This window comes from Cajanus cajan, chromosome 11 (genome assembly GCF_000230855.2).
Source record: "Cajanus cajan strain Asha chromosome 11, NIPB_CcT2T_4, whole genome shotgun sequence".
In the NCBI taxonomy this organism is placed as follows: Eukaryota; Viridiplantae; Streptophyta; class Magnoliopsida; order Fabales; family Fabaceae; genus Cajanus; species Cajanus cajan.
Window position 1 is genome coordinate 34,768,716 of NC_138527.1, and position 14,006 is coordinate 34,782,721.

A 14,006-nucleotide genomic window follows, 5' to 3' on the forward strand; every position below is an offset into this window, starting at 1 on the left:
GTGGAAGTACTTGAGCTTACCCAATCTAACCTTAATATAAGATATTTTAAATGGATAATATTAAAAAAAAAACTCTATAGAGAAATCTACGTCTCAAAACTAATATAGTTAATAATTAATCATATAATCTAATGATAAATTAACATTAGGAAAATTCACTCACACATTTTGAAGATGATTTATTTAATGAAAAATTTTATATTTATTTTTTGTTGTGTGTCAAAATTATTTAGACTAATAATAATTATAATAATACGAGTGAAATTTTTATTTTATTTTATAATAGATTAGTAATGCCATGAAGGAAGAAAAAAGTTTAATCATTCATACAAACATTAATATTTCAGCCGATAAATAAACCTTCAAACACATCATATTATGAAGCTTAAGAGGAGCCCATATCAACCATAATAATGAATCTTAAGCTAAAAACTTGCAAAAATATAAGGGATCTTACACTACAATAAAATTCATTTTTATCGACAATTATTTACTGACAATAAATTAATTGTCTTTGTTATATTATTTAATAAAAGTATTAGTGACTACTAAAAATATATTTATATCACACCAAAATTTACTATTAGCAACAATTATTTATTAAGAAAAATTTTAGTCCCACATCGACTAGAAATAAGATAATTAAAGAGTATATAAATGAATAATAACTTTCACCTTACAAGTTTGTTATGTAGGATTGAGTTAAACCTATAACTTATTATTCTAAATTAGTATGAGATTACTTACTATTATCAAATTCAATAATCCTTAAACTTAAAGGGGTCAACTATTGATCAGAAAATAATATATATATATATATATATATATATATATATAATTAGAAGATAACCTTCATCTTAAAGTCTCACATCAAATAAAAATAAGGTAATTAAAAAGAATATATAAGTAGAAAGACAACTCTCATCTTACAAGTCCCACATCAACTAGAGATAAAAGTCTCACATTGACTAGAAAGTAAAAAATGTCACAAAAAAATATACATTTTTTCAACCATTATAAGGGTTTTTACCAGCATTTTGAATAATTGCCGCTAAATGTTTTAGTGACACTACATACAATAGCTAATGTGAAAATGTCGATAAAAGATTTTGTAACAATTTTAATTGCCACTAAAAATCATATTAAATACCACTAAAAATCTATTTTGTTGTAGTGAATTACATTTCACATTGGATAATGCAATATATTAGTGAATTCTTTTGCATCTTGCCAACTTTCAATGCCTAGCTATAAATACCAAATTTTCTTACAAGATCAAATAGCTTCTTTGTTCAACGATTTAACTTTTTTTTTTTTTAAGTAAGTGACTCACCTTATTTGATTGAAGGTAAAGTAATTTCAACAATTGGTGAAAAAATAATGGTCAATATTACATACACATGCATAACAAATTATAAATGCATTGTAATATAATCATGTAATTTTTTTTTATCCATAACTAAGATTACTTAATTGATCATTATTACTCGCTTTAGAATGAGGAATCAAATTCTTTTTTTTTAATGCATTGTTAGTTTGTCACTCTACTTAATTTATTACAATTATACCGTAATTTTGTAAATGTCATCACTTCTACCTTAAGTAAAATAAATAAAAAAATCTGCTCAAGAATTTTAGATAAATGAGCTTAAACCTTAGTGAGTTCTTGAATCACTTTCAATTGTACGTAAAAACATGTTAAAAATAAATATTTATTTGATGCTGTATAAATTTAAGAAAACTTAAATACTTTTAGTAATAATTAAGGATGTAGTTAAGACGAGTTAAAAACTAATCAAAATTCATTATTGGAAGTGTTTGATTTGAATTTCTTTAATTAATCCAAACTAAATCAATATGAATAAATTTGGATTTATTTGATTGAATTACTAGGATAGATTGTTTATATTTTTAAAATAAATATTTAAAACTATATAAAACATTAGTTGAAAATAAAGATATTTAGAAATTTTCAACTCAAGACTCAATTTGTTATAAAATGAGTTTGACTTCCCTTCATAAGAAAAAGTTTTTATTTGGTCCAATGGCCAATCCAATATCATTTGCTATTTCTTCAGGTCAAATCACCAGATTTACAGGTTGACCAACTGGTCCCGCTTGCATACTTATAATAATAACCAATTAACTATGAATGAACTTCTTTAAATAAACCGTGTTTACAAAAGAAATAATTAAAGATTAAATAAAGCAACAAACATTTATTCATAGTTTTTTCTTTTAGAAGCAAGTGTACAAAATAAACAAAGAAAGTAAGTTTGATGCAATTGATGTAATAGGTGTTGGGATTCAAAGTTTCCTGGGATTCTTAATGTGGGTGTTAAATTAATTTGGTTTCTAAATTTGTCTATTAGATTTGGTAATATATTTAAATCTTAATACCCTAAATCAAAGATTCATAAACTACATTGAAATTTATCCAACTCCGTCAAATTAAAAGAAATTTATCTAGACATAGACAAGATAAACAAAAACACGAACAAAGAGAAAAGAATAATAAAAAAAAAAACCCTAAATCTTTGAAAAAATATATAAGTTTATCACTCTTCACTTTATCATTTTAAACTCTTTTTCTCTCTCTTCATTGTAAAAATTGTGCAAATATCACTTCTATTAAAAAAAATCATAAACCCCAAAGTCAACGATTTAGAAATTAGAATCCGTTCTATGTTGAAATCTAATACCGCGTGGAAAATACAGCTATACATGTAATAGCAAAGTCGTGATATATATGCCAAATGGAAGGGTACTTGAAAAGCATTTCTTAGATAATTTAGAGCAAACCCAAAATTTTTTGTTTATTCAAATTGACCATAGTAATTAGAAATTTAATTTTCCGTAGCTAATTAAGCACTTTTCTATTGCAATTAGGAATTAGTTTTTCTATTTTTGATAAACATAAAAAAAAGAAGGAAAATGGCAAAGGCTAGGAAAAGATTCGACCACCGACGTGCATGTGTGTCCTCTCGTGATTGCTTTATTCCTTTCTTCACTTATATTATATTTATAGCTATTCATTTGCTGTGGGAACATGTACTTTTCTTCTTCTGCTAACATTTACATTTCATAATAACAATAAATAAATAAATAATAATAAAAGAACATTACAGAATCCCGTGAAAAGGAAAGGGGAATGTGAGTGCCAGATACGGGGCAAATAAATTCTAAGATTTTTTTAAATCCATGAAATTATCATAATCAACGAAAAAATATTTAATGAAAGAACAAGGTTATTATATATTAAAGCGTAATGTTAAGTATGGTATTGTTATTGTTACCATTTTTCTTTTCACTTTTGCCTTTTATCTTTATCTTTTTAATTTATTGGTCAGTTTATGATATATGGTGGGTCAAGCTTTTTGCTTAGTCGAAGTGTGTTATGAATCCAACTTAGGTTTGTTTTTTTGACTATTATACCTAATTTGCCACAATCGTTGCAACTTGATGTTGATCCACCCTAATCAGTGATCTCCTGGAAAAATTGCCTAATTATTAATTTTTCATGGTCATAAATAAATCATAAATGTGTTTCTGTCTTTATAGAGACATCAAGTGTTCTTTCAAAATATAAATTGATTTTTTTTTATGAAGTGCCCTATTCTTGTCATTGTCATAGCCCTGTTGATGTTCATATGTCAAATAAATTTTCCACATGATAACATCAATAATTTTTAAAATTTCTCTTTCACCTAAAACAAATAAAAAATAATAATAAATCTTTCTCCCTCGTCAAAAAATACATTTCACTTATAAGCTATTATGGGTGTACTTATTTTAACTTTATTTGAAAAAAAATATTTTAAAATTAAAAAATTAAAAATAAAATATCAAGGGAGGTATTTAATAATAGGAATACTCAAAATTTATGATCTCTGATAATTATAAATTCTGAAAATCACGATTTCTTTTAATAGTTAAAATATGTTTAATTATTTATAAAAGTTATTAAAAATATTTATATAAAATTTTCAAAAATTAAAGATTTTTATATTTAGTTATAATATATATTAATATGTTTACAAAATACAGTTATCAAATAAACTTATTAGCTAAAATTGTCAGTTTGTCTTTGGTACAAAATTATCACAAACTGACCAAAAGCCGAAAAAAACTTTGTTGGAAATGTCACAAAAGCAATAATAATTAGAAGGTGACTAAGGAGTGGAACTCTGCCATAATTTGGTGCTGTAAGCCTATAAAATCCGAATGAGGTGGGGCACTTTAGTTAATACACCATTAACCCACCAACTCTAAGATACATATAGTTCTTCAGATATCTTGTTCATTCATATTTGTTTTATGATATAATTAATTTGTTCTCTGTGTTACATCGTTAGCATAAAAACTTTGAATTTTTAAATAAACTTATTCGTAAACTACATATAGATCAATATGTATTCATTTTTAATATAAAGTTTATTCAATCCTAATTCCTTGCCCCCTAAAATTTAAGATAATATATTAATTCTTACATAATAAAGTCTAGATGATTTGCATCTTAAAAGCAACGCATGCTGCAAAAACGAATCTGCTATAAAATTGACTCTTGTAATTAAGTCAGACTCTACCTAATTCAGGTTCCCATCATCTTAAAGTTTATAAATTCCTAAGTGAATAACTAACTAACTTCCCTTGTGATATTTCAGCACCTTTCATGGTTTGGATTTACGAAAAGCCATTTTTTTTAAAATTTAATTTCGAATTCAAACTTTGATTCCTTTGAATCAGATTAGTTTTTGGCCAAACTGGTTTTTAGAAAACCAGTTTTAGTTAAGAAACATGTTTTAAAATAATTATAAACCAGTTACCAATTTTTTATCCAATGCCAGTTATAACTCTTTTTTTTTTTTTTAAGTTCAAATTTAAGACCAATTTTAAAGATTAAATTAAAATTGTTTTTATGCCAACTTTTATTCAATTAAAACTGATTTACTGGACTATTTATTAAAAAAATAAATCAATTAGTTTAAAAATAAAATTTCATCATATTTAATTTTTTCAAATGTAATTCGATTTGAATAATGTATTCCCAATAGGGGAAAATAAAAGGCCAAAAAAAGGGTAATTCTTAATTCTGCCCCTGACAGTGACCGCAATCAAATGAAGACAGATTTGGAACCTCATATGTCATAAGGACATAACAGTCCCTAACAAAATTAACGTTCCTCTACAATTTTCTTTTTTTCTGGTTAAAATTAGTTGCAAGAGAATAGTTTTATTGATTATTCCAATAACCAAGTTCATAAATGTGGAAGTCAAAGATAGTCTGCAAATAATTTATGGAATGAATAGGACGTGAGGAAATAACTTTGATTACATGCACAACACGAAGTTGTTTGAATGGGGCAAGCTCAATTGGCCTACTAGCAAGAGAAAAATATGAAATTGAGGAAAATCTTTGTTCGTTTGTAAGTCATATGTTGATGGGAACACGAAATACTAAAGCTACATTTTGTTTGTGGTCAGTGGTTCCACTTGTTAAATATTTCTACCAAAAAGAAAAAACTCGAAACTTAGAGGAATATAAATAAATGGGGTCACATGGAATGCAAAGACTCTAAACGAGAGAGTGAAAAGAAATGAAAGAGAGAAAGAGGCATAAAAGACGAAAGATGCAACGTTGGGAGGAACAGAGGAACGTGTGGTTAGAGGGTAGACATTGACGTACCAACAAACTTGCTTCCATTTACTCTTAACTTGCCTTTTACATTTTCTTTATCCTTTTATGAGCCACCATATGGGCTCTTTTGCATGTGCATGCTTCTATTACCCATGTGAAAATTAAATGAGACAATAGCAAAATTGGCGATTTGGAGAACCACAACAAGCAATTGTTTCTATCTACACAATTATATCAATGCACAAATGTAATTACTTACTCATACACTTTTTTAACATACACTACAAGAATCTTCTACCAAAAATAATTTTAGTCAACTTAGGTAAGATTGAACAACAAAGTTCTCTATAAAATAATGTATTTCGAAGTCACAAATTCACACGGGTACAATAGAGTGATGTACTTGAAACAATTAAAGAGATTAATTACTTTAAAAAAAAATTACAAAAGTAGAATATTTTGTGCAATATTAAATGTGATCATATACTTTTAATTTATGTTCCACCTTAAGTTATTTAAGGAGAAAAGACAGATAAGAAAAAAAAATGCTTTAGATTTTTGTATACCAATAATAATAATGACAAGATTTACGTATAAACATGTCTTTGATAAACTAACATTCTCAAGTTAAGAATAAAGTTTTAATAAAATAAAAATGTCATGTTAATTTTATTTACTTATTTAATATAATAAAAATATTTAATTTTTAAATAATATTTATAAATATTCTCAAAATCATATATGAATAATTAACTATAATTCTTGAGATTTATAATTTTTAAAAATCATTCTCCATTTAAAAAAAAATCGTGTACCAAATACACTTTAAGTAAATTATATTTCACTCTCTATGACTTGTTGACATTGCACATGATATTTTTGTTTTTTTTTTTCTTAAGTTTAAATAATTTATTTTATTGAGGTATATAAAATAATGTATTTCGAAGTCACAAATTCACACGAGTAAAAAGAGTGATGTACTTCAAACAATTAAAGATATTACTTTGAAAAAAATCATAAAAGTATAATATCTTGTGCAATATTAAATGTGATCATATACTTTTAATTTATGTATAGAAGGATTTCCACCTTAAGTTATCTCAGGAGAAAAGACAGATAAGAAAAAAAAATGCTTTAGATTTTTGTATACCAATGATAATAATGACAAGATTTACGTATAAACATGTCTTTGATCTCTTTATCTTCTCTAGGGCATGATCCCTAAAGAAAGCCACGTGTTAAGGACACATTGAGCAGGACCACCATTACTATACACCAGGCACTCTCTCCATACTACAATAATGATACTCAATATTCATCAGCTACAACTGTATTTATATACATACGACTTAGATTTAAAACTTTATTCAGTGAACCTAAGGTTGGTGTTAGCTGCATATACATATTCATCCAATTAATTAAACAAGTGAATATTTAATATTTGGTGTAAAGAATATAGGATATCTAGTATGGTGTATGAGAAAAAGTGGGATATTCATTGGGACAGTGTAATGATGACTTATTAATTATACATGTACTTGAACGTGAAAGCCACATCCACCAACATTGCACACTTACAATTCTTTCAATGTCGGTGTACTCTCTTGGACATATGATTATTCCATGTCTACGTACTCACATGGATATATGATTTTAGGTTTGGAAGGAAAAAAGAAAACAAAAGGTTAACTTAAGAAATGTTAGGAATATCTTTGAAAAAAATGGTTAAATTATTAATAAATTTAATGATTATTTTAACAAAATTAACTAATTTTTTAAAGGATGTAGTTTAGTTAAAAGAGTCTTATAATTAAGGACAGAAATAATATTTTTTTATAATGTAAAAAATCTTACCTTAATTTTAATAATTTTTTAATTAACAATTACTAATACTTTATTATGAAAAAAAAATTGCTACTATTTCATCTTCTCATAAAATACACTCCATACTTTATAAGAATAACATTCATATTTCTATTTCCTTTTACTTCTAACTTTAAGTGATTGTTTTTGGAGCCATAGTTATAAATTACATTAGTCCTTTTTCGTATACTAACTTTAAAAAATATTTGAATACAAATTTAGAAGAATTTTTTTTTAAAAAAATTATTAAAAAACACTTTTTATTTTTAATAAAGTAATTCTCAAAAATATTTTTAGACTGTATTCATATATACACACTCATAATTTAAGTTCAACCAATTTATTTAACAAACTCAAATATAATAATCTTGTGGTTAATTAACATAAAAAATTCAGTAGAAGCTTTAAATATAAAGAGGAGAAAAATCCAATCTCTGGCACAGCTGGTGTGGTATGAGGCACCCAATGAGGAGTTCTTCCCGTTATGTTGGATTTCTTTGCTGAAAACGATGCATCAGACATAAGACAAACACAATTCATTGCATGGATATGTTACAGATTTTGGCTTTGGCCTTTCACCTTCTTCAGTGATGTTTTTATTTCTCACCATTTAATTGGCGCATTCAAATCCTTATTTTATATGCGATATAGGGTTTAGATTAGTTTTCACAATCACCATTTGATTTCATCATACAAATAATATATTTTCTATTTGAATCGGTTTCTGTTCCTTGTCGCCATCGGAACAGTTTTAATATGATATCAAATTCACTTTAATCTAATTAAAAACAATTTACATTGGATTATTTGGGTTTAAATATGTAATTAATAATAAATGAATTTTAAAAGTATACAATTATTATACTTTAAATATGTAACTAATAATAAATAAATTTAAAAGTATACAATCATTATAAAAAAGATTAATTGAAAATTCAATTATCACGTCTAAATTATAAATATTAACTAAAATAGACTAAAAATTTCTTACAAAAATAATACAAATCTTAATCATATAATGAAATTATAAAAATTAATATGATAATTCCATTAGTTTTTACTTATACAAGTATGATCTCATGGTAGTTTTATAAATATGATAATTGTATAAATTCAATTTAAATTGAATTTATTACTTTTTAAAAATTAGATGATAACTTTATTCCAATCTAATTAATAAAAATTTCAATTTCAATTTCTAGTTTTGTCCGGTTCTCAACTTATTTAATTCAATTTTGACAGGTTACATCAAATCAAAATATCAAATTGATTTATAAACATCCTAAATTTTTGTACTTAAAATGTAAAATTGAACTTAATTCAATTTTACAAAATTAACTTATAATGTGGAAGTTGTCTTTTATATATATATATATATATATATATATATATATATATATATATATATTAATAATCTTATAAATATAAATTGGACTTAATTTAATTTTATAAAATTTATTTATAAGGTGGGGGTTTCTCTCGCTTATATGAATTATTTTGACTATATTATTTGTTGAGAGGCATTCCAATGATGAATACTTTTGCTGTATTTGGTTAGTAAATGAAAGTAGAAAGAAAGAAGAAAGGAAAAAAGAATTAGTTGTTTAAGTGAAAAGAAAATAGATGGAAAGAATGCTAAATATTTTTTTTCTTGTTTGTTTGGAAGTAAGAGAAATGTCCTTTTCGATAATTAAACATCAAAAAGCATTATTGAAACTTTTATCACGTGTCCATTAATTTTTAAATAAATATTTCTAAACATAAATTCATTATTGAAAATGATTTTTATTTAACCAAAATTCACGTAAATTCTAATTTAAATACTCCTTTACGATGTAACTTGAACATAATTTCGAAGTGCAAAGTCTCTGCTTATATGTTTATGTCTTTTAAAAGTCTCCTTTTCTTGTATGCACGTTCATCCGTATATTTTCATGATCCTTCCTTTCTGTTTTCACCAATTTTTTTGGAAAAAAAAATATCCTCTCCACTAAAATACTGGAAGAAATCTTATTTATTTATTTATTTCAATATTTAATAATTTTAACATATTACAATGGATGGTTAGATTTACTTTTACTGAGACACTAGTTTTTATAATTGGAGAGGATCCGCGTCCATTTTTCTTTTGACTTCCTGATGATTTGTTCATTGACTTGGGCCATTAGCCCATTGGTCATTGAACCGACGTATGACTCGACATGGGCCACACAGCAGTCCAAAACAAGATACACATACTAATTATTTATAAACATTATTATCTTTTATTTATCTTCGAGTGTTCTTTTATAGTGCAACAGAATAAAAAGTATGTTCTTATATAGTTCAATAGAATAAAAGAATAAGAATAAGGAACCAAACAACACAACCTCTTGATGCAATAGTTTAAGATATACTCTGAGAAATAGAGAGAAATCAACCTAATATTCTCAAGTTTGATTCCTATTTATATTAAAATAATATTTGACTAAAAAAATATTTTACAAATACAAATTAATTAGTCATTGATCATCAATTAGAAAAAGAATAAGCTAAAATATGATAACATGTTCGAACTTTCAATGACAATCAAGTACGAGGTACTATAACGAAATATCAGAATATGGATAATTTAAGACGAACTGAAATTTTATCTGAATTCAGTGATCAATTGTCCAGATACTTTCCTGCACGTCTCAATTTCTGTTTATGTTATACATAATTCACGAAGCTTTTATTTATATTCATCAATTTTAATACGATTTCATTTAATCAATATTGTTTCAAAATAGAACTCGAATTGATTTCTTTCCCATCTTTGTGGATCAATAGACGCTGGCAGTTGAAGCTGAATCAGTATCCTTCACAGGAAGTGACTTGAGGACCATTCCTTCAGCACCACAGTGATTGGCCCTAATATCACCCAGCTGAATGGGATTATAGCTTGCAATGCTGCATACTGTCTCTGTTTTCACTTTTCCCAACTCAGCAGCTATTGTTTTCAGTCGGATACGCTCAGCTCTTGAGCCTATAATCTGGCCGATGATAGAAGCTGCAATCGTCAATGCCATTGCTGATTTAGGCATCACCACTGACTTACGAAGCATGGCAATAAAGGGTACAGCAGCATGTACGGCTACAAACCAAGATAATGAGAATTTTTTGGTATGTTCCTTCCACATGCCAAAGGGCACATTAACCGCCATGCCCAGCGCTGCAATAACAAGCATTTTTGCAGGGAGAGGCTGAGGGCGCAAGTTTTTCACGAAGGCTGTACGGGCAAGAGCAGCCCTTGCGGCAACAACTGCAGGAGGACATCGAAACTTCATTCCACTAGGTGGCCGAAGAGCTGTTGCAACAAGGGGCAGAACATTGTTTACAGCTCTATAAGACTTGGCAATCGGGCAATTTCCGTTTGCCAACCATTCATTTCCAAGTGCCTCATGCTTTGATACATCTCCGTTCTGAAATGAAGTTCAACAGAGAAAGAAAAATCAATGAAAATCATGTTTTGAAAGTTACTTTGACTAGTTCATAAAAATTACTCCCTCAGATCCATATTGATGTTGTTTTAACATTCAAAAAAAAATTCCATATTGATTAATGTTTTCAATTTTCAATGAAAAATTACATTTTTATTCAAATTTTGCCCCATAATAAATACTATTATCTTGGTGTAATTGTTTTTCTTTTTTTGAGTGCAAAAATCTTGCACATCAATCGATACGGATTATAGATGCTCTTGAGCCATAATAACAGTACATTTTTACTACCAGGAACAAACTTCGTGATGAAATGCTGATTGACAGAATGCATTTCCTTTCCACAAACATGCTTCAAAGTGTGTGTGTGAAACAAAAAGAAAAGGAAAAAAAGAAAATAAAGAACACATGTTTACCTGAGGTGACTGTTTCTTTTTATTTGATGATTCGGAATTCTTCTGCTTCTTCCATTTCTCAGAAAAGTTCCCGAAACTAAATGGGCCACCTAGTCCAAAGTTTGACAAACTTATGGTAGCAGCTCTTCCTGCTAAAGGGTTGAAAACGGGAAGAGAATCAGCTTCTGTGCTGCCATTGTGAAAGTCAGATTTCTCAGATAGAGGAATGACTCCATCCTTCCCATGAAATAGCTTAAATGCCATGTCAAAACTAGGACCATCTTCAAATATAGGACCCTTGGCTCCATGCACCTAAATATTTTAGAAAATTAGCTAAAATATTTACCCAAATTTGAAATACTGATATACAAGATTGGTAGAAAGGGCAGAAAGATGAATAACTTACAGGAATGGAGAATTTGGTTGAGGAGAATGAGAAATTTGTAGGTTCATTGATGTTTCTTAAAAACGGGCACTTTTGGATGTCTTTCACATCAAAGGGGCACCCAGGTCCATCCCCATTCACTGCCTTTAGAAAGAAATCCATTGCCTCCTTTTTCCGAAAAAATTTCTTCTAGAAACCAGAAAAAAAAAATACAAATCAGGTGACGTGAAATCAATCATATTATATAGCAACTACGTTATTCTGAGCAGAACTATGATCGCAATCACATGAATCCATATGCCATGAAATATAACATACATGATACAACAAAAAAGAGTAAATTTGAAAATCAAGAAAATTATGCCACTACTACTAGCACCAATGAAGCTGTTATTACAAAGAGCAAAAAACCTTCAAGGGCAAGAAAATCGATTGATCCATCTCTCAATAGTTGACTTCTAAATCAAACAACGAATTACATGAGTGTTTGGACACACAATGCAAAGCAATAAACCACGTCAATTTTGCTGAAAAAACATGGAAAGTGGAAACTATGTGCATGTTTGGATACGCGTCATAAATCTCAATTTAAGCGTGTCCAATTGAAGCTACCCAACCCAGAGTAGCTTTCGCATCATCAACATGAATTATGGATAACGTGACCTCGATACACAAACCATATAACTACTAGCTTCTCCATAAACGTGAGAAACCGCAACCCAAACATGGAACCAAACACACTCAACAATAATCAGTCACGCGGTGCTTTGTAAACCAAAATGAGGCATAATTTTGTCCACAAAGAAGCTAAAAGTTAAAAGGCAGTTCAAACATATCAGAAGAAATTAGAAACGTATCATTTCAAAACTGTTCCGTGTTCACATCATGAAAAAAAAAAACGCCATAGTATGACAAATCACAAAATTAGCACAATACACAAACAAAAATACACAATTCATCCCACGAAATTACAAAGGGAAACAATATGAGACTGCATCGTGATATAATGACAATATTCCAAATCCATATCTACAGCATCAGGGAGCAATTGGAAGATTCTATACAATAGACATACACATACACATACACAAGATAATAAACAATCGTAATTAAAAAATTTAAATCCAATCTAGCGCCTACCGATCAATCAATTACAAAAGTACGGAAAATTGCAGAAATTACGAGGCATGAAAATGCTGATCAATTTGAACCCTAACAAAAGCACAAATCCGTTTTACACGTCGAATAGATAACGAGAACAGTTGAATTGAGAGAAGGAAAGTACGGTACCGAAAAACGAAAAACTCAAAAACGGAAGCGTTAGCGGAGAAAGAGAGAAGAGAAGGTAACCGTGACGAGAGAAGTGCGAAGAAGACGTGTGGCTGCCACAGGTACGTGCGAAGGAGAACACACGGGTTTTAAATAGATGAATGCCACGTGTCTTCACTAGTGCATTTTTTGTGGAGCTAGAACTTTTGAGAATACTGTTCATTAAATTAATTTCCAATATTTTTAATTTCAATTTTACAAACTGAATTATATTTATTTGTATCTGTGTTAATTGGAATTGGATAATTAATATTTTCTTTATAATACTACTACCGAAAAAGGAAAATAGTATCCGCGTCTCTATTTTCAAAAAGCAAATAAAAAAAATCAACTTATTATATATTAATTGTGAATACCTATGGAACATTTTTAAGAGTTATTTTTTTAAAAAATATTTTTAAGTTTTATTTAATATTTTAAAATAAATTATTGATAATAAAATAATATCGTAATGTAATATAGATATTTATTTTAAATCAAAAATATTATTTATATGTTTAAAATATATATTTATACAAATTTTTAATATAATTTATATATTTAAATATAATATTTATTTGTATGTATAATTTATTATTAATTTTAGTTATATAAAAAAATATTTAGTTTGTAAAATGTACATGTTAAAATACTAGTAAAGAAGAAAAATTAAAAATAAGGTTAGATAAAAAAGAGAGAGTGATAAATTGTTTAATAAAAATTAAAAAAAGATGTATAACAAAAAACATACCCCAAAATTAAACATGGAGAACAAATTCATTTTAGTTCTTGATTTTGAAAGACACTATAATATTAATCTCTAACACTAAAAAATTGTTAAATAAATTTATAGAATCTCATATAAATCTTTAAATTTAAGTCTTTATTGACATTTTGGTTCTTGAATATATATTAGTATTGTCATTTTAGTTGCAAACTTTTTTGAATTTTAGACT

At 27.4% G+C, this 14,006-nt stretch overlaps 1 protein-coding gene across 4 annotated transcripts; it reads right to left on the minus strand.

Annotated features, from left to right (window-relative positions):
• Positions 1-9,979: 9,979 nt before the first annotated feature.
• Positions 9,980-13,237, minus strand: LOC109800291 (uncharacterized). 4 transcript variants are annotated; one of them, XM_020361080.3, is made up of 4 exons: positions 13,093-13,237; positions 11,764-11,931; positions 11,379-11,669; positions 9,980-10,944 (listed from the first exon to the last, which is right to left on the minus strand). In XM_020361080.3, exons 2-4 carry the CDS (start codon positions 11,902-11,904, stop codon positions 10,306-10,308), a joined length of 1,071 nt encoding a protein of 356 aa, XP_020216669.1. In that variant the 5' UTR covers positions 11,905-11,931; positions 13,093-13,237; the 3' UTR covers positions 9,980-10,305. The 4 variants fall into 4 exon arrangements, with proteins under 4 accessions (XP_020216669.1, XP_020216668.1, XP_020216671.1 ...); XM_020361079.3 differs by having other exon boundaries at positions 13,033-13,161; XM_020361082.3 differs by lacking the exon at positions 13,093-13,237 and adding an exon at positions 12,883-13,022.
• Between the last annotated feature and the right edge of the window lie 769 nt (positions 13,238-14,006).